The 18,168-nt window shown below is 35.6% G+C and overlaps 4 protein-coding genes and 1 non-coding gene across 7 annotated transcripts; 4 read left to right on the top strand and 1 right to left on the bottom strand.

The window, feature by feature from the left end:
• Positions 1 to 1,339: 1,339 nt before the first annotated feature.
• Positions 1,340 to 4,824, top strand: LOC115706086 (protein ABIL1). The gene is made up of 9 exons (XM_030633602.2): positions 1,340 to 1,955; positions 2,621 to 2,703; positions 2,993 to 3,143; positions 3,234 to 3,333; positions 3,421 to 3,513; positions 3,607 to 3,694; positions 3,802 to 3,854; positions 3,964 to 4,031; positions 4,278 to 4,824. Exons 1-9 carry the CDS (start codon positions 1,863 to 1,865, stop codon positions 4,431 to 4,433), a joined length of 885 nt encoding a protein of 294 aa, XP_030489462.1. The 5' UTR covers positions 1,340 to 1,862; the 3' UTR covers positions 4,434 to 4,824.
• Positions 4,825 to 5,093: 269 nt separating this feature from the next.
• On the top strand, positions 5,094 to 8,272 carry LOC115706874 (UDP-D-xylose:L-fucose alpha-1,3-D-xylosyltransferase MGP4). The gene is made up of 4 exons (XM_030634635.2): positions 5,094 to 6,148; positions 6,752 to 6,913; positions 7,162 to 7,377; positions 7,736 to 8,272. Exons 1-4 carry the CDS (start codon positions 5,672 to 5,674, stop codon positions 7,943 to 7,945), a joined length of 1,065 nt encoding a protein of 354 aa, XP_030490495.2. The 5' UTR covers positions 5,094 to 5,671; the 3' UTR covers positions 7,946 to 8,272.
• A 154-nt stretch (positions 8,273 to 8,426) lies between these two features.
• On the bottom strand, positions 8,427 to 8,498 carry TRNAG-UCC (transfer RNA glycine (anticodon UCC)). Its single transcript has one exon. It is a non-coding gene; the product is annotated as a tRNA-Gly (tRNA).
• Positions 8,499 to 9,452: 954 nt separating this feature from the next.
• LOC115705886 (uncharacterized) lies at positions 9,453 to 15,212 on the top strand. The gene is made up of 14 exons (XM_030633336.2): positions 9,453 to 10,236; positions 10,389 to 10,475; positions 10,719 to 10,828; positions 10,909 to 10,959; positions 11,166 to 11,337; positions 11,571 to 11,888; positions 11,973 to 12,173; positions 12,659 to 13,144; positions 13,227 to 13,436; positions 13,558 to 13,746; positions 13,823 to 13,986; positions 14,083 to 14,235; positions 14,335 to 14,413; positions 14,508 to 15,212. The coding sequence occupies exons 1-14, from the start codon at positions 9,802 to 9,804 to the stop codon at positions 14,958 to 14,960; spliced, it is 3,108 nt and encodes a 1,035-aa protein (XP_030489196.2). The 5' UTR covers positions 9,453 to 9,801; the 3' UTR covers positions 14,961 to 15,212.
• A 273-nt stretch (positions 15,213 to 15,485) lies between these two features.
• Positions 15,486 to 17,803, top strand: LOC115705887 (uncharacterized). Of its 3 annotated transcripts, none has more exons than XM_030633339.2 (5): positions 15,486 to 15,717; positions 16,013 to 16,249; positions 16,327 to 16,565; positions 16,844 to 16,992; positions 17,287 to 17,803. In XM_030633339.2, exons 2-5 carry the CDS (start codon positions 16,071 to 16,073, stop codon positions 17,521 to 17,523), a joined length of 804 nt encoding a protein of 267 aa, XP_030489199.1. In that variant the 5' UTR covers positions 15,486 to 15,717; positions 16,013 to 16,070; the 3' UTR covers positions 17,524 to 17,803. The 3 variants fall into 3 exon arrangements, with proteins under 3 accessions (XP_030489199.1, XP_030489201.1, XP_030489197.1); XM_030633341.2 differs by having other exon boundaries at positions 15,491 to 15,717; positions 16,019 to 16,249; XM_030633337.2 differs by having other exon boundaries at positions 15,505 to 15,717; positions 15,956 to 16,249.
• Positions 17,804 to 18,168: the final 365 nt, after the last annotated feature.

Genomic DNA, 18,168 nt, shown 5'->3' with positions numbered 1-18,168 from the left:
ATATTTCCAAAAATTATATTTAGTAAAATTATTTTAATTTTTCAATTTTCAAAATAAGATCACAATTTTAAAAATTTTGAAATGAAAATAAGTTACTTTCAAAATACAAATTTCTTTAATCATGTAGTCTATTTTGTATTTTTTATTCTCAATATTCACTTTATTTTCTCTCACTCCACTTATATAAAAACAAAAATAAAAAATTATCAAAAGTAGTTTTATTATTAAAATTTTAAAATACAAATTGTATTTTTGTGTTTTTTTTTAATGAACGCACGCTTATACATTTCTGGTGAGGTGACCAGCGGCACTCACTACAAGTAACAACTATATGAATTTGTGTTTTTGGGCCCCTTCTAATCAACTCCAATATACAAGTCATGATAAATGTCTTTGATGACACCTGACAGACTTAAAAAAAAACTACAATGAATTAATACAATAATGTGAAGATAAAGAAAGTAATAAGTAGGAGCACATGGCCAAGCAAAAAAAGAGTGTCCTATCCTTGTGTTAATGCAGCTAATTATGAGGTTAATGATATAATCATGTGATTGAAGGGTAGTAAATTACATATAATTGAATGAAAACTTGGTTTTCATCACTAGTAAACTTGAATGGACAGGCAGACAGTTCGGTCCCATGCCAATAATATCATTCATTCATTACTCTATGATCCTTAATATATGACCATCATTACTTCATAATGGATAGGGATATTACTTTTTTGTTTATTTAAATAAATTTTTTGGTGTTCACCGAAAGATACCCAAAAATCTCTATGGCATTATCAATCTCTATACTTATATATTCATTTTTCCACAGCTAAGCTAAGCTAATTAATATACATTTTCTATTATTTTAAAATATTAGCTCTACCACTTTAATTAAGAATTAAACGTAGAATTTTCTTTTACATGTTAATATATAACAATTCATCTAATTTTAACTTTGATACGGCTAAAACAGAAAAAAAATTATTGTAAACAATTTTTTTTTTTTAAAACAATTGCAAAACTGTTCACCTAATTTTCCAAATTTTACATGAACAACTCATGTTTTATCAATAATTATTTTTTGCATTGACTTAGTTTGTGATTTTTTTGGTTATATTACAAGAAGTGGTAAATAGCTATAATCATAATTGCCAATTTTAAGAGGAATCTTAAAGTTTAGTTCTGTAATTTTACTCTTCCTTTTCTATTGGTAAAAACTAAAAAGTTGAGGAGGGTAACAAGATTAGCATCAATTAAAGTTAAGGCATTCCTTTGCCTTGTCATTCATTCGGTTAGTTTTGATTACTACATAACATGAAAATTTTCCCAATCAACTTCCAATTTGAAGCTTTTCTTTTAGAACAAAATAAATCAACCATGAAAACCATGGATCAAAGTTACTAAAACAACCAGAATCTCCCACCTCATTCAGGGGCATTTTCGTTATTTCAGAGCCCACCTTCCGAAACCTAAAGCCACTGAAAGTGAAACCACCACCACCGTTTGCCAACTACCCAAAATTATATAAAGATATAAAACGGTCGCAATAAATGCAATGTCATTTTCCCTTGCAATTAACTCCAAAAAATCCATTAATTTTTTCTTGAGTAAAATTAAATAAATAAATAATTATTTCTCACATTTCCCGGAATTGCTTCTACTACACTCCCAGTTCTGGTCTCACCAAAAACCTAACCCCAAATCTATAATCCCATTTAAATTAGTTTGATCATCTATCTCACTATATATACACACCCACATAATTAATTACTCAGCTGCAACTTACATGGTTTTCTGGCTCTAGGGCTTTTGCATTTTTCCTGTTAATCTCATCGTTCACATTTCATCACTGGGTATTGGTTGGGCATGGAATTGGAGCGGCCGAGGTCGGTCAATCCGGCCATGACCTTCGACGAGGTCTCCATGGAGCGGAGCAAGAACTTCGTCAAGGCTTTACAGGTTCAAAAAAATTTCTTGAAGAAACTTCTATTTTCCGTGACTCACACGCCCGCACGCGCGCATGCGCATACTGTTTTTGTGTCTAGGAGTTTCGGGGATCAGATCTGATTGATATAAATTTCTTGTTTTTTTTTTGAGCTTTTGGATCTTTCGTGCATGGTATTGAAGTCAACTTTTCTTATTTTGTTTTTGCTGTTATTGGTTGACTTAATGTTGTGGACTGCATTAATGAATTGGTTTTGGAAGAATGAAAATGTGAGAAATAGTTGTATTGATTCTTTGAACTAACTTGTTCTGATGTCTATGAGAGGATGAAGATTGAGAAGAGAATTTTTGAAAGTGTCTTAAAAGTTACCCTTGGAACATTTATTCAAGATTAGTGAGTTGGTTGCTAAAGGTTTAGCATTTAATTGCTTTTGATGTTTGGTTGAGGTTCTTTATGTTATGTCTCTGATGGATATGTATAGAGTTGGTTGTTAGGAATTAAGAATATATTATTGTTGTTGGAGTTTTGGTATTCTGGAAAGAATTGGAGAAACAGAAAATTGTTGTATCCTACCTTTTTCTTCCACCCTAGTTATAAAACTTCTGTTGGTATTCTCCTGTTAAATTTCCTTTCTGCAACATGGTTACTCTGTTTGAAGAGCAAAGTCGGATTATTTCAGGAACTCAAGAACTTAAGGCCCCAGCTTTATTCAGCTGCAGAATATTGTGAGAAGTCTTATCTTCACAGTGAGCAGAAACAAATGTATGATTATCTTCTTATTGTTTAATTGTAATACAATTCCATTTTGTCTCTCTTTTTTTCTCTTATCTTTGTTCGAATGTCATGGGATGTGCAAGCTGATCATACTTAACTTAAGATTTATACAAAAACTGAAAAACATGAGTGAGTACATTTATAGTAAATTATTCAATGCTCTTGTAAGACAGAAATCTCAATTGGCTGCTTGGATTTGTAGTGAACTAGTGATAATATTTGGATACATGCATTGCAATCATTGTTTGATGAAAGTTACTTTAAAATTACGTAATAGGGTACTGGACAACCTGAAAGATTATGCTGTACGGGCCCTTGTTAACGCTGTTGATCATCTTGGCACTGTGGCTTACAAGTTAACTGACCTTCTCGAACAGCAAACATTAGACGTCTCAACCATGGATCTAAAAGTTAACTGTATAAATCAGGTGAGTACGTGATGTGGTTCTTTGTTATCATAGTAACAATGTCAAATGGACATATGGCATGTCTGAACAAGTTTAAACTTTGAATGTTAGCAACTTCTTACTTGCAAAACGTACACGGATAAAGAAGGTCTTAGGAAGCAGCAGTTGTTGGCATTCATTCCAAGGCATCACAAGCACTATGTTTTACCAAGTAAGTTTACTTGCCATAGCATCCTATAAAATTTGATTTTGGTGCAATATCTGACTTTTTTCTGTCGCTTGTATTCATATAAACCAGATTCTGCAAATAAGAAGGTCCATTTTGGTCCACTTATACAGACAGATGCTAGGCAACATAATTTTCAAGCTAGAGCTCGTCTGCAGCCTTCAAGTATGTAGATTCCAGTTGATCCAGCTGTCTGCATTCCAGTTCTAAGCTACTATAATTTTTGTTTCTGTTATTCACTTCTTTTTTTCCCATAAGGTTCTCCTGCATCAAAAACACTTTCCTGGCATTTAGCCTCCTCAGAAACGAAGACTACTTTAAAAGGGACCTTACAAACTCCAACAAAGTGAGTGGAAATTTTGCTATGAGAAAATATTAAAGCTTCAGTAGTTTTTGACGTTTGTTTTTTTTTTAATGCTCCCTCTTCAATGGGGGTTGTTTTCTTATTTGCAGCACTGAGGATACAAAGAATTCTGGAAAATCTTCTGGGGCATTTCGTCTTTTAGGTATGTAGAATAATCAAAGCCTTGCCAGTTAAATGAGCTATCACTATAATTGAGCTTCGGTTGTATAATTTAATGCCTGATTTGACAACCTCATTTGTTTCTTTCTCAGATGATGAAAATGGTCTGGCAACAAATGGAGGTCCAGGTTCCAAGCAAATATTGGGTGCTACTCGCAGGGTATATACATTTGCCTTTTTCAAAATGAATGATTAGTATAATTAGTTTGCAAAATAGCATAGTTTTCAGTTGATATGCATATTTTTAGGTATCTCTTGTTTGAAATTTGAGATACGTACATGGTTGCTTATCCTTAAATTAGAAGATATTGCTTGGCGTATTATTTTTCTTCCAAATTTCCTTATTCCTGTTTTACTTCTCAAAACAGAGAACATCAAATGATTAGTATGATGTCTCTTTTTGCAGGATGCATTAGAGGGATCAAAACCTTTGACAGCTTTCAGGTCTTTTGACAACCAAAATCGACAAATTGTCCGTGCCCCTGCACGCAGTAAAAGTGTACTATCAGCTTTCTTTGTCAAACATAAAACATCAAAGCTGAAAGCTGGTTCTGTATCGTGATACCTCTAGTGAAACAAGTTGAAGGATCGACCCTGCAAAGTCTCTGACCTCTGTGGGTCAAGTAATGAGTTTCTCACACTGCCACACTCTTATCTTTTTGCGGATCAGAGATTCTTACATGGCTAATTATCATATCAACACCTTGGAAATCAATTTTACCCTTCTTTCCTCCTACCCTCTTTTTGCTGCTTAACAATAATAAAATTGTGCATATAAGTCCTGTAATGTTGATATTCTAGTACACTCGTTGGTGGATATCTTGTTAATGATTGAAGTAATGTCTTTGTGCAGATTACTGCATCTTTTAAAACCGTTGTTTATGTACTTCTCTGTATAAATGTCTTGTCTTCATTAAAAGAAAATTTATATTGATTATGCTCTTTTATTATTATTATTGGCTCAAATTTTATGTTGATTATGCTTGGTTACGTTGGTTGACAGCGCCTGTTTTTATCAGCCACGGGTTTGTAAATAAATTGAAAAACATAAAAATGAGAGTAGGACTGGAGTAAAAATTAATTAGTAGGGGGTCTTTGTCATTACCATTCTACTGCCACAAGCCTAGAGTTTTATTTACTTCGTTGGAGTTGATGAAAAGTTAAGGTAAAAAATCCATCTGGAATTATATCCTTGTAAGAAGTTGAAGCAATAATATAATTACACGTAGAAGCATGTATTTACTCCTCAAATTTAACAATTTTTTTTCTCCTTGCAAACTAGTTTTAAGTTAAATCCACATAAATATTGGCTTGAACCGAATTAATAACAATCTTCATCCAAATATGGGAGCGTAATACTAGCATTATTTTCTGAATGGTTTTTAACTTTTAACTTGCATTCATTCATTCAATGTGAACATGCATAGATTTTAATTCCAATCCAGCTCTCACTTCAGCACCGACTAAACCCAAAAAACTGTAAAATTAGTCGAATCCCCCAAGAAAAGAAAAAAGAAGATGAAAAAGTTCTCATCGTGTAGCATGAACCGTCCGATGTACTGACTGGGAATTAGTTTGACTTGCAGATCCGATCTAATCTAAATTACAGAAGCTCCATCATCAAACTCATATTTTTCAATTCTAATTCTATAGCTCAATTGCAAAAGAAAGGAGAAAGCTCTTCGCGCGAATTTGGCTCATTTTAGTCCATGCTAGCTTCAAATGTCGGCAAATTCTGAGTGACCCATCTCGAATTTGAGCCATAATATACTAAAGATTACAACTTTTTTTTTGAGCGCTATGTCGTTCTTGCACCAGAGATCGATTCACAACCCACTTTCGAATCCATATCCACTTTCCCCTCGTTCCTCATCGTCTTCGAACAGATCCTTCTCCCTTTTCAGCCGCATTACCCTTTTGGTCCTCTTATCTCTCCTGGTGATCCTCGGTGTCTTTTTGCCATGGGCGGACATGCCTGAGGGATTCTTTTCAACGGTTAGGCCATCAATAACCAAGTGGCACAGCTACACACTGGCTCAAGCGGCGTCGTTTGTTGCGAAGAATGGGACTGTGATCGTCTGCGCAGTGAGCCAGCCTTACTTGCCTTTCCTCAACAACTGGCTCATTAGTATTTCTCGGCAGAAGCATCAGGACAAGGTGCTTGTGATAGCCGAGGACTATGCAACGCTCTATAAGGTGAATGAGCGGTGGCCTGGCCATGCCGTGCTCGTCCCTCCTGCACCAGATTCCCAAACTGCTCACAAATTTGGTTCTCAGGTATGGCCGTTTTTCTGATTATGAACTTTGTTTTGATGTTTTATGCTTTTCTTTACAAAATATTATGGACGTGATCATAGGCTTGCTATTGAATTGTGAATTATTAGTATTGGGTCATCCTATAGTCATATTTATGCATACCATTGTTGGAACAATAGGGGGTAGACATCCTATGATCTTCTGCTGTCCAGTTTTTATGTTAGCACCAACAGTACAAGGAAGAAGGAATGAGAGTTTTAATGATCTCAGTTCTAGTAATTTTGAGTATCTAGTTTGTTCCCTATATCATTCTTAGATTTGAGTAGAGAACGGAGAACTTAAGTCTGTAAAGTTTTGGGGGTCCTGTTTCTGTTTTTGTTGCTGGTTTTTAGCGTGTTTCTGCTAAATTTCATGTAACGGTTTTCCTCCGCCACAAGTAAGGCTTTTTTCAATATATAACAGATAGGGGCCATTTTAAGACAAGTGGCCCTGTCTCTCTTTCAAAAAGTTTGTTCCCTATCTGTACTTGGTTCGAACTGGCAATGCTAACAGAACTTATAGTTCATTTGGCTTCTCTACTCTTGCTCCTCAAAATTTACACAAATCTTGTACCCTTTCATGTAGGGATTTTTCAACTTTACTTCCCGAAGGCCGCGACATTTGCTGCATATTTTGGAGCTTGGTTACAACGTTATGTACAATGATGTTGATATGGTGTGGTTGGCTGACCCGTTCCCTTATTTGGAAGGGAACCACGATGTTTACTTTACGGATGACATGCCTCAAGTAAGTCCACAAATTTTGCTCCGAGAATTTGATGTCTGCTAGTTTCAGGTGTTAGTATGATCATTTGGGAACCTGTTATGTCTTCTATATGAACTCTAGCCATTGACTCATTAGGGAGATGATGCTCATGTGCTCTTACTGCTCATCAGTGTGAAAACTTTGATACCTTTAGCTGTTGATCAACTTGATCTCTTGTGTCCAACTGATTAGGAAGTCTTATCAGATACTTACTCATTGTTGTATTCCAGGTGAAACCTCTGATGCATTCTCATGCTTTGCCTCCTCCAGGGAAGAAAGGACGCACTTACATATGCAGCTGCATGATTTTCCTCCGCTCCACAAATGGAGCAAAGTTAGTCATGAAGAAATGGATTGATGAACTTCAAGAACAGCCTTGGTCCAAGGCAAAGAAAGCTAATGATCAGCCTGCTTTCAACTGGGCATTAAACAAAACTGCCGGAGAGGTTTATATTTTTATTTGCCTTCCTAATTTAATTTACCTAATTTTTCTCAAATACACAGTATATCTTTATCCCAGGACTTTGAAGGTTCTTTCTTCAGTTCCTTTCTTCCTTCAATTCTGAATTTACTTGTCTATTTTCAGATTTATATCACATAGAAAACTATGTGGTATATTTAAATGTATCAGGTTGTGAAAAGGTTCTTATAATCAGATGTAGTGGGGTTTTGTCTTAGGTGGTGCCCTGCATAAAGTTAAAAACCTTCTCAAACTTGTGAAGTTTTGCCTTGATAGTGATAGACTCTTTGATGTGGTGTTCAACTGTGCGTAATTATGACAATGTATATTGATAATTAATACAGGTGGATCTGTACCTGCTTCCCCAGACAGCATTTCCAACAGGAGGACTATATTTCAAGAACCAAACTTGGGTACAAGAAACTAAAAGCAAGCATGTCATTATACATAACAATTACATCACGGGTTTTGAGAAGAAGATAAAGCGATTCCGCGACTTTGGTCTATGGTTGGTAGACGATCATGCGGATGAGTCTCCACTGGGTAGATTATGAGATTACAAATACGTGTTGTTCTATTATCAATGCCTTTCTGTTCAAGCAATCAAACCCCTTACTGTCCCATACCAACATCTATGATCTATCTACTGGTTTTGAAGGACTCCCTTTGATTGACATGAGTGACACTAGTGGCATATTGGCAAATGGAAATGGTGCAGCCTTTGATTTTCTTTTCTTCGTTTTAAGTCACATTTGAGAAAATTTTGTAGGGGATAAAACACCCTCCTTGATGAACTATGCCCAGTGGCTGTACCCCGTAAATGTAGTCATATTGATTCTTTGTAGTAATTATTTTCTTAACTTTGTCTTGGTTTGCCTCAAGGCGTACTTGCCCTCTTTTTTTGTTCACAACACTCTCTTATTCGCTGTTTTGATCGTTGTATCACCATATAAAAACCATTGCATAAAAAAACTAGAAGTATGATATTAAAAATGAAAATAATAAATAAAAAAATGTATGAAAAATATAGATAGATGCGTCTGCCGGGAGTCGAACCCGGGTCTATTGCTTGGAAGGCAATTATCCTAACCGTTGGACTACAAACGCTAATTGATATGTTGGTTAACTATAAATTAAATTAATACAGCAGAAAACTTCAAATGTCGGCAGCTAACTTCAATCCAATTTAATTATAATTTCTCTACATGCAAACAAAATCGGGCAACTGTGCTAATAAAAAAAGAAGGTTTAGAAATTTAGATTAATCCACAGGCCCAAAAGTTATTTTGAGAGTTTTGGTTTGGGGGGCACTATGTCTATATGGTGCATTATCATGTTGGCCAGGCCATCTTACCATGTGTAGTGTGTGGTTGTCCAAAGCTGTTAAATAATCTAGTTTACAAACTAAGATTCTTTCTTTAATTTTGTTTATGTCCCGAATTAGCCCCTTGTCAGTAATTACAGAAGAACAAATGCATGTTGTCAGGCATGTATTTATATATTCACATTGCTTCATATGCCTTTTTATTTCTTTTATCTGTGTTGTAATTTTTTTTAAGTATATACAATTACACACGCTATTTGTGTTTAGCCTTTTATAATTCAAACAATGCAAATGTATTAGCGGAATGTTAGTTATCTACACTCAAAACAAATCCACTAATGTCCTACTAAGTACCAAAATAATATCTAACCTAATAAAATAAGTTTTGCATGCATATAATTTATTTAAATGAATTAATAAATGTATATCAAATGAAACAAATGCAAGAAAACTGAAAATTTATTTATCACTTGTTAATGAAAGTGAAGCAGTTGATTTTATCACATAAAAATATTAAATGAATTTTAGAACAAATAAATAAAAATAATATTGACTATTTTTCAGCTCAGCAGAGAATAATAATAGATTTTTTTTTTCTTTTCTTTTCTTCTTATTATTTGGGTAGTTACCCTTAAAAAACATATGAAAAATCTGTCCAAAAATAAATAAAAAAAAGGGTAACATATGAAAAAAAAAAATAATTTGGGTAATAAATAAAATAAAAATGTATAAACACTCTAATTCTAGACAAGATCCACGTCAAATTATTACCACCCTAAACTCTCTCCGAGACCCTCTCCGAGACCTTCTCAGACTTCTCTTTTACTCCCTTCACAAGCAAACTGAGAAGGAAAGGACGCAGTAAGCTCAATCAAGGGAACTAAAAGATCTCCATTAAAGAATTGCTTGAAAATCTTTTCTGGGTCTTCTTTAGTTGGTTGGATTTATATGTAGCTGAATTAAAGTTGAAGTTTTTCCTTTCTGCTTGAAAAGCTTTATTGGGTCTTCTTTATTACTTGGTTGGATTTAGATGTAGCTGAATCGAAGTTGAAGTTTTTCTGTTCTCTTTTTTATATGGGAAGCTAAATGGGTTCTTTGGAAGTTGGGTCGATAGTCAAGAGGGACCCTCTTCTTCGGTCTTTAACAGGTAGAGCTGATAAGAACCCATTTTTACAGAGGCAAAGATCGAGGTTCTCAAGGTTTTTTCTCTTCAAGAAGCTTGATTACATTCAATGGATTTGTACTGTTGGGGTATTCCTATTCTTCGTGGTTCTTTTCCAGATGTACTTACCTGGGTCAGTCGTGGAAGAGTCAATAAAGACTTTGAAAGAGGATGAATTCAGTTCTGGGGATTTGATGTATCTAAAACAGTATGGAATGTTGGATTTTGGTGAAGACATTAGATTTGAGCCTTTAAAGATTTTGGAAAAGTTCAAGAAAGAAAATAGAGAAGTGAATCTATATAATGCTTTCAACCGGACCCGACTGCGTTATCCACATAGAAAGCCCCAGCTTGCTTTGGTATCAATATTTTCAATTTTCTTCTTAATTTCACTGCTCTTTGTTTTGAATTACTTAATGTTCAGAAATGGTTTCAGTCCTATTTAATTCAGTACTGGACTTTGTAAATACGTTACTATTATTTGGTTGATGTCGATTCTTTTACTTAAAAGGTATTTGCAGATCTCTTAGTTGACTCCCAACAGTTATTAATGGTGACTGTTACAGCTGCATTGCAAGAACTTGGATATGAAATTCAGGTGATTTTATTTTCTTTAGTTGGATTTCTCTAGTTGACCTCTACTCTGATAAAACATAATTCTTGATTCCAGTATCCTGATGGGATAAATTCTTGTAACACTTTCATATCATTATCAAGATTTAATCTTGTGGTAGAGTTCGCATATGGATTATGGAATATGGCTAGTTGACTACGAGAGTTCATAATTGGTTAGGACATAACACATGACTTTTAATATTTATATTTTATATTTTATTTGCAGGTTTATTCACTTGAAGATGGTTCTATGCATGATATTTGGAGAAAATTAGGAGTTCCAGTCAGCATTGTTCAAACATGTGACCGAGCAGATATCACGGTGGACTGGCTAACGTAAGCCCCATTACTCTAATTTTCTAATATATTGAATTTACATAGCTTTCAATCTGATTAACATGAATGCTTCTTTGCAGCTTTGACGGAATACTTGTGAATTCTCTTGAAGCAAAAGGCATGTTTTCATGGTAAGAGTATCATTTTCACTGGCATCGAATTACTTTGCTTTTCATCTTGTATGTTTGCTTTAATGAACTTAATAAGATGAAAGCTTTCTGCAATAGGACGGTAGATGGGCATGGAACCAACATTCCTTCTGGATTACTGACCCTTTTGTGTTATTTCTATTAGAAACTTCCTAATCAATTAAACTGAATGATTTTACTTGTTACAGTTTTGTGCAGGAACCTTTCAAATCTTTACCAATTGTATGGACCATCCACGATAGAGCACTTGCTACGCGTTCGCTAAAGTACACGTCAAATAAGCACATTGAAATTTTAAATGATTGGAAAAGAGCTTTCAACCGTTCTACTGTTGTTGTCTTCCCAAACTACGTCTTGCCGGTAATATGAATGACAAGTTGAACACTGCTCTTCCTATCACAATATTTTGCCTATAACTTTTTTTTTTTTTTATTGCTTTTATACTTACACAAATTATAGACCTATAAATATAATACATGATAATATATTAAACGAGTGAAAAAGTGAACCGTGTCATGACCTTGTGGTTATGCTTCCTCTGAATTTGTGGCTCGCATTGTTTCTTGTTGTATGATACATCTATAATTACGCAGATGCTGTACTCAAGTTTTGATGCTGGAACCTTTTTCGTTATTCCGGGTTCTCCAGCTGAAGTATGGAAGACAGACAGTCTTGTGGCATCCAAAAATGATGTCCTGCGTTCCAAGATGGGATACAGTTCTGAAGACATTGTAATTACAGTAGTTGGAAGTGAACTTTTGTACAGGGGTTTGTGGCTGGAGCATTCTATTGTTTTACGGTCTTTGTTACCACTTCTTGACCATTTTACATCATATAATGATTCAGTTTCTCATCTCAAAATCATTGTTCTAAGTGCACATTCAACGAGTAACTACAGTTTGGCCATTGAGGTACTAATCAAAATAAATTGTGACGCTAGGTGTTTCTGATTACATCACTTGATGCTTCTTATCTAATATTCTGGTCCTTCTTAGGCCATTGCTCTCAACTTGAAGTACCCACATGGAATTGTGAAGCACCTACCAATGGATGATGCAGAGAATGTTCTCATCACATCTGATGTTGTGATTTATGGATCTTTCCTCGAAGAACAAGTTTTTCCAGAGATTTTGATCAAAGCCATGACTCTTGGGAAACCAATCATAGCTCCTGATATCTCCATAATAAAGAAATATGTAAGCTTCGTTACACTGCTTTTGGAGCACATAGACATAGATTTGGATACTGCAAATAGAAAAGTTCTTTATGAAGGACCAGAGATTATTATGAATACATTCACAACCTTCACCTTGAGATCTATTTTTAACCATTAGGAAAATCCAGACAAATCCAGACAACCTTCACATGCAGCTTCTTTTTGCCCTATTTTTTTATTATCATTTTTATTATTTCTCTGCATATGTTTGGTATGATAATCTTCAGATAATTCCACCTTGTTTTATGATCTTCACATTGAACCCGCCTTCATTTTCTTTTGTTAACATATAGTTGTTTAATTGAACATGTGCTTATTTCTGCTGTTTGTTTTACTTGGACATCAATCATAATACCTATGAAAATAAAATTGAAATGATCATGCTGCCGCAATTTATTTATTTTTTTACGGCATTTTGATAAGTTTTTCTTGTCAAATTACTGACTACAATTCTATCACATTTAGGTTAATGACAAGGTGAATGGTTTCCTTTTCCCAAAGGGCAACGTGAAGGTTCTGTCACAAGTCTTATTGCAAGTTATCTCAAAGGGAGAGTTATCACCTTTAGCTCGCAATATGGCTTCAATGGAAAGAAATACTGCTAAAAATCTGATGGTGTCTGAATGTGTTGAAGGATATGTGCTGCTTCTTGAAAATGTTCTCAAGCTCCCCTCAGAGGTTGCACTTCCAAAAGCTGTATCAGAAATTCCTTTGAGTTTAAAAGATAAATGGCAATGGCATTTGTTTGAATCAGTCTCCAACTCGACTAACTTGAATAAAGCATTTAGAACATACACTTTTTTGGATAAATTTGAGGAGCAGTGGAACCATAGTCAACTAGAAAAATCTGGTCGTGTATCTGCAAACGATGATTCATTTTTGTACAGCCTATGGCAAGAAGAGAAAAACATTGACATGGCTCATGCTAGAAAAAGAAGAGAGGATGAAGAGGTAAGGAGTGCCCTTGTTGGTTTGAGAAGTAACATGTTTCCTAAAATATTCATCTTAGAACCATCTTTGAAATTTTATGCAGCTGAAGGATAGAGCTGAACAATCTCATGGAACTTGGGAAGAAGTATATCGAAATGCCAAAAGGGCTGATCGTGCTAAGAATGATTTGCATGAAAGAGACGACGGGGAGCTTGAAAGAACAGGCCAGCCCCTTTGCATATATGAACCTTATTTCGGTGAAGGAGCCTGGCCTTTCCTTCACCGTACTTCACTTTATCGAGGAATTGGGTTGGTGAGTTATCAGTCATTTCTTAGTACTCTTTTTTACTCCTAATGTAGTCTATTACTCCATATTTCTTTCTTTTCTCGTATAATGTTATTGACTTAACACCACAAAACTGAATGCTTTGAAGTCCACCAAAGGACGAAGACGTGGGGCTGATGATATAGATGCACCTTCTCGTCTTTCGCTTCTCAATAATGCTTACTATCGAGATGTACTCGGTGAATATGGGGCTTTCTTTGCTATAGCAAACCGGATTGACCGAATACACAAGAATGCTTGGATTGGATTTGAATCCTGGAGAGCCACGGCAAGGAAGGTAATGCAATGGCTCATTGCATCATTAGCAATAGCTTATCTTCATTTGTATTTAACATTGTCTTTTCCTGAAGCAGGCATCGTTGTCTGGCGTTGCTGAAAATGCATTGTTGCATGCGGTTCAAACACGAAGACATGGAGATGCCCTCTACTTTTGGGTGCGGATGGACACGGATCCACGTAATCCTTTGAAATTGGACTTCTGGTCCTTCTGTGATGCTATAAATGCTGGAAACTGCAAGTAATAACCCAACGCTATTTGGATTTGGTTCTGTTTATATAATTTTTTCTGTTCTCTGTCTATGACTTCTTACATTTTGTTTGCTTTTGATTGAAGGTTTGCCTTCTCTGAAGCTTTCAAGAAAATGTACGGCTTAAAACTAGATTTGACATCGTTACCACCGATGCCACAAGATGGGGACACTTGGTCTGTCATGCATAGTTGGGCTATGCCAACCAAGTCTTTTCTCGAGTTTGTTATGTTTTCTAGGTACATTTTGAGAACCGTTTATTGTTACTTCCTTGAGTTTGTGACTTCTTGAACAATGGCTAAGTTCACATCTCTAATGAAAAATGTTCCATTTTGCAGAATGTTTGTGAATGCACTGGATTCTCAAATATACGACCAACATCATTCAACTGGACATTGTTATCTCAGTCTATCCAAAGTAAGTGTCTCAGAAAACCTATCTAAAATTTAAAGTGACTTTTGTTTTGGCTCTGCTGTGTGTTTATTGCATGCTTAACACATTGTTATCTCAGGACAAGCATTGCTACTCACGGCTTCTCGAACTACTTGTGAATGTGTGGGCATACCACAGCTCTCGACGAATGGTTTACGTGAACCCTGAGAGCGGTGCCATGAACGAACAACACAGGTTCAAGAGTCGGAGAGGTCACATGTGGATCAAATGGTTCTCCTACTCTACCCTCAAGAGCATGGATGAGGACTTGGCTGAGGAAGCTGACACAGACCAGCCTGTTAAAAGATGGTTGTGGCCCTCGACGGGCGAGGTGTTCTGGCAAGGCATGTTCGAGCGAGAAAGGAACTTACGGCATCAACAAAAGGAAAAGAGAAAGCAGAAGAGTAGGGAGAAGTTGGATAGAATGAGGCGAAGAAATAGACAAAAGGTTATAGGGAAGTATGTGAAGCCCCCGCCTGACGACATTATGGGAAGTTTAAATAGTACCACAGTGTCTATAGCAAAGTCTTGATGAATATTATTAACTTGGTGGTAGTGGGATTTGGAGTAGAAAAGTTCATTCGGTAATTCTTTCTTTTTTCTTTTTTTGGGTAGAATTTTATTCCTTTAATTTTTTCAATTTTTATGAGGGAAGGAAAGATGCATGTGATTTGTAATATGTACGTGAGGGTTTTGTATGTAAAAAGTGCATCATTCATCTCTGGCCCATTGATGATGGTGAATAGCGTTAAAGTGTATATTACTTCTTTTCTTTTCTGTGTTATTTCCATTCTAATTCTAATTCTAGCATTGCATTGATTAAATGTACTTGATCAATTTTAGCAATTTGAAGTGACATAATCACTGGTTTTAAACTTTTAAATACAATAAATGATGAACAAAAGACACTTGATTGATTACTCGTACAAACACGAACACTTATAATTTTCAACGACAAAAAAGTGGACAAACGACTTCGCCAGCGCCATTAATTGTTTAAACGACAAAAACAGCTGAAACTGTAAAACGATTTATGGTTATGAAAGAACAAAAAGGCTAGACGCCTGAACAGCTGACGGCGCAACCGCAATTCTACCATCTAAAGGCATTGACTTTATTATAAAGCATATGATGTAATATTTAAAAGAAAAGAAGGAAGAATAAAATTGACTAATTTGTGTTTGTCATCTTCAAAATTATTAAGGCTTTTTTTATGCTAAATCCTCTCGTACATTTTTTCTTCGATCGCTTGAGTGTGACGACTATCTCCTCCGACCGACCATCATATGGTAACATCTTTCTTATTTGATTATCTCATCTTATCTTATCTTGTTTGATTTTGATCCCTTCTATGACTGTAAATATATAGTAAATTTTACTTTTTGAATCTCTTACCATAGCTACCACCTGTTTGATAAAAGTCATCAATGAGATCTATAGTTTTATTTGAATGGTTTTCTTAATTATTAGTTTCTGGGCGTCAATGGTCTGTAGTTTTGGATACTATAAACCTTAACTCATTTACAGGTGCTTCTTTCCATGTCTACTGACCAATGGCATCAATTCTAACTCTGAGGAAATTAGTTTCAGCCTGCTAAATGGTTCTGGAAGGTTATAAACTCGGACTTAATTCTACAATACAATGAGTGCACCTCAAAGTGGATATATTGGGCTTCCGTTAATAAATTTGGTCAGATTTAAAGGACTTTCCATTTTGAAGCAACTTCATTTGGAAGAACAACTGCTTCGAACGACATCAGAGAATTGGTGCATTGTGAATGATGGAACTGACGATCCTACCATTGTCATGGGTATCTCAGGGTAATTTGTGTGTATCGTTTTTTCAGAATATTCTTGTAGGAAATGTTAAAGAATCTTATTTTGAATTGTCTGAGCAGGTCAGCTGCAGAGCTAATCGATACCAAGTCAGTGCTACGAGATGGAGTTTCTGTAATCAGGAGGTTTAGTGGAGGTGGTACTGTTATTGTTGATAGTGGCACGATATTTGTTACTTTGATATGCAACAAAGAGGCTATTGCTGGCTTGCAACCTTATCCTCGACCTATTATGTCCTGGAGTGGCATTCTTTATAACAGAGTGTTTCAAGGAATTGGTGATTTCCATCTTCGTGAAAATGGTATCAAAATAAAACCCTTTAATCAGCATTAGTATTTTTTTGGAATCACTTTGTTCACTCATATTACTTCCATGTAAATCTGAAGAGAACTTTTGTTTTCACTTGACAGATCCTTAAACTCTCCCTTTAATAATTTAGCACCTATTTATATTGGTTTTATATTAGTGATGCTATGTGGGCGTGTGTGGTGTGTATCATTATTTTCATTGTTGATATGGCAACACTTTAGGACGAAACATATTCTTAAAGTGTTCTTGGTTGGTGCAATGTGGTTTTAGATTATGTATTTGGCACTCGTAAATTTGGTGGGAATGCTCAGTCTATTACAAAAGACCGATGGGTCCATCACACGTCTTTTTTGTGGGATTACGATGTCAGCAACATGGCCTACCTAAAACACCCGAAACGGGTTCCAGAATATCGACTGGTATGTCATTTTAATTAATCTTTTGTAATTTGATTGAAGTCTCATCCACTTTGTTTCCCAATTTAAGTATACTTTCCAAGATTCGGTGATACTATATTGTTCAATATTCAGTTGACAGATGAATTTATTAAGGTTGTGTGTTTTGGCCAAGATATCATATTTGACAATCTTTCAAATGTTTTAGCTTTACTGGATTACCTTGCATTTAGCGATTTTTTTTGGTTTGTTTGACTAATGCTGTTAACAGGTGTGAAAGTTTTATAAGATTGTTTAAGCAATGTATGGTGGTTTCAGGCAAGAGAGCACATGGAATTTATATGCCGAATGAAGGATTATATGCCAAGATCATTGTTTATAGACAAAACAGTAGAGGCGCTTGAAACTGATTTCACCGTGAGATCCATTGAGCCAAATGGTTTGCAGGCTTTATTGAATACAAACTTTTGTCCCTCAACTAGGCTCTTGACCAAGAAAGAGTTGGACGTTGCTGCTTTTGCTTCTCAAATTGAGAGCTCTCCTCTCTCACTCTAATAAACTTCTTGAATCGGAGAGTTTGTTAGTTGTCAATTGGTGCTTAATTCAAGTGAAACGCATTTATTTTTAACATTTTTGTTTCAAAAGAAATACATCGATTGTACTTGCAATAATTAAGTAGATGGCTAAAGAAGATATTAGCTTTACTTTTTGGTCACTGGTCAATTTGATCGGAAAGACTTAACATTCATGTTGAGTTTCATATTCATGTTTTGTTTTTGTTAAATATTTATTGTTTACAATATGAGAAGGAATGACTAATTGTATATCTTCCTCAGATTTTGATCGGCATTTCATATTATTTTTAGTTAGTTTTTTTTTTGGATGAAAAAGACTAAAGACGCTTCTCGAAGAAGTTGATCTAAAGCCACTAAGACTAGCTCACCCTAGTCTCAATGGTGAGGATGGTTGGAAAATGGAGGGCTGTATGTCACGGGCCGCCTATTTGGGCACCCCAAGTAGGTGGAACGTGCAGCACTTGCTGGCACACCGAGCTAGCAAGTCAGCCTAAACGCGCCTGCAGGCAAACAAGTTCAAAGGTTAGGCACGATACATGTCTCGCACATGTTGAGTGCAAACAAGAAGCATGAGCAAGTAAATACAAAGCGTCCCCAAGGACCAATCTCACACAACCCACAAGCA

This window comes from Cannabis sativa, chromosome 1 (genome assembly GCF_029168945.1).
Source record: "Cannabis sativa cultivar Pink pepper isolate KNU-18-1 chromosome 1, ASM2916894v1, whole genome shotgun sequence".
NCBI classification, from domain to species: Eukaryota; Viridiplantae; Streptophyta; class Magnoliopsida; order Rosales; family Cannabaceae; genus Cannabis; species Cannabis sativa.
The sequence above is the reverse complement of the archived record's forward strand: the minus strand, read 5'-3'. Positions and strand labels throughout refer to the sequence as shown.

Coding starts and splice junctions, on each gene's coding strand:
- LOC115705886 (XM_030633336.2), top strand. CDS start 9,802: ATGGGTTCTTTGGAAGTTGGGTCGATAGTCAAGAGGGACCCTCTTCTT. Junction 13,747..13,822: donor GGAGAGCCACGGCAAGGAAG/GTAATGCAATGG, acceptor TTCCTGAAGCAG/GCATCGTTGTCTGGCGTTGC. Junction 13,987..14,082: donor ATAAATGCTGGAAACTGCAA/GTAATAACCCAA, acceptor TTTTGATTGAAG/GTTTGCCTTCTCTGAAGCTT.
- LOC115705887 (XM_030633339.2), top strand. CDS start 16,071: ATGAGTGCACCTCAAAGTGGATATATTGGGCTTCCGTTAATAAATTTG. Junction 16,250..16,326: donor ATTGTCATGGGTATCTCAGG/GTAATTTGTGTG, acceptor TTGTCTGAGCAG/GTCAGCTGCAGAGCTAATCG. Junction 16,566..16,843: donor TTTCCATCTTCGTGAAAATG/GTATCAAAATAA, acceptor ATGTGGTTTTAG/ATTATGTATTTGGCACTCGT.
- LOC115706874 (XM_030634635.2), top strand. CDS start 5,672: ATGTCGTTCTTGCACCAGAGATCGATTCACAACCCACTTTCGAATCCA. Junction 6,149..6,751: donor CTCACAAATTTGGTTCTCAG/GTATGGCCGTTT, acceptor CCTTTCATGTAG/GGATTTTTCAACTTTACTTC. Junction 6,914..7,161: donor TTACGGATGACATGCCTCAA/GTAAGTCCACAA, acceptor GTTGTATTCCAG/GTGAAACCTCTGATGCATTC.
- LOC115706086 (XM_030633602.2), top strand. CDS start 1,863: ATGGAATTGGAGCGGCCGAGGTCGGTCAATCCGGCCATGACCTTCGAC. Junction 3,334..3,420: donor CAAGCACTATGTTTTACCAA/GTAAGTTTACTT, acceptor CATATAAACCAG/ATTCTGCAAATAAGAAGGTC. Junction 3,855..3,963: donor TGGGGCATTTCGTCTTTTAG/GTATGTAGAATA, acceptor TTTCTTTCTCAG/ATGATGAAAATGGTCTGGCA.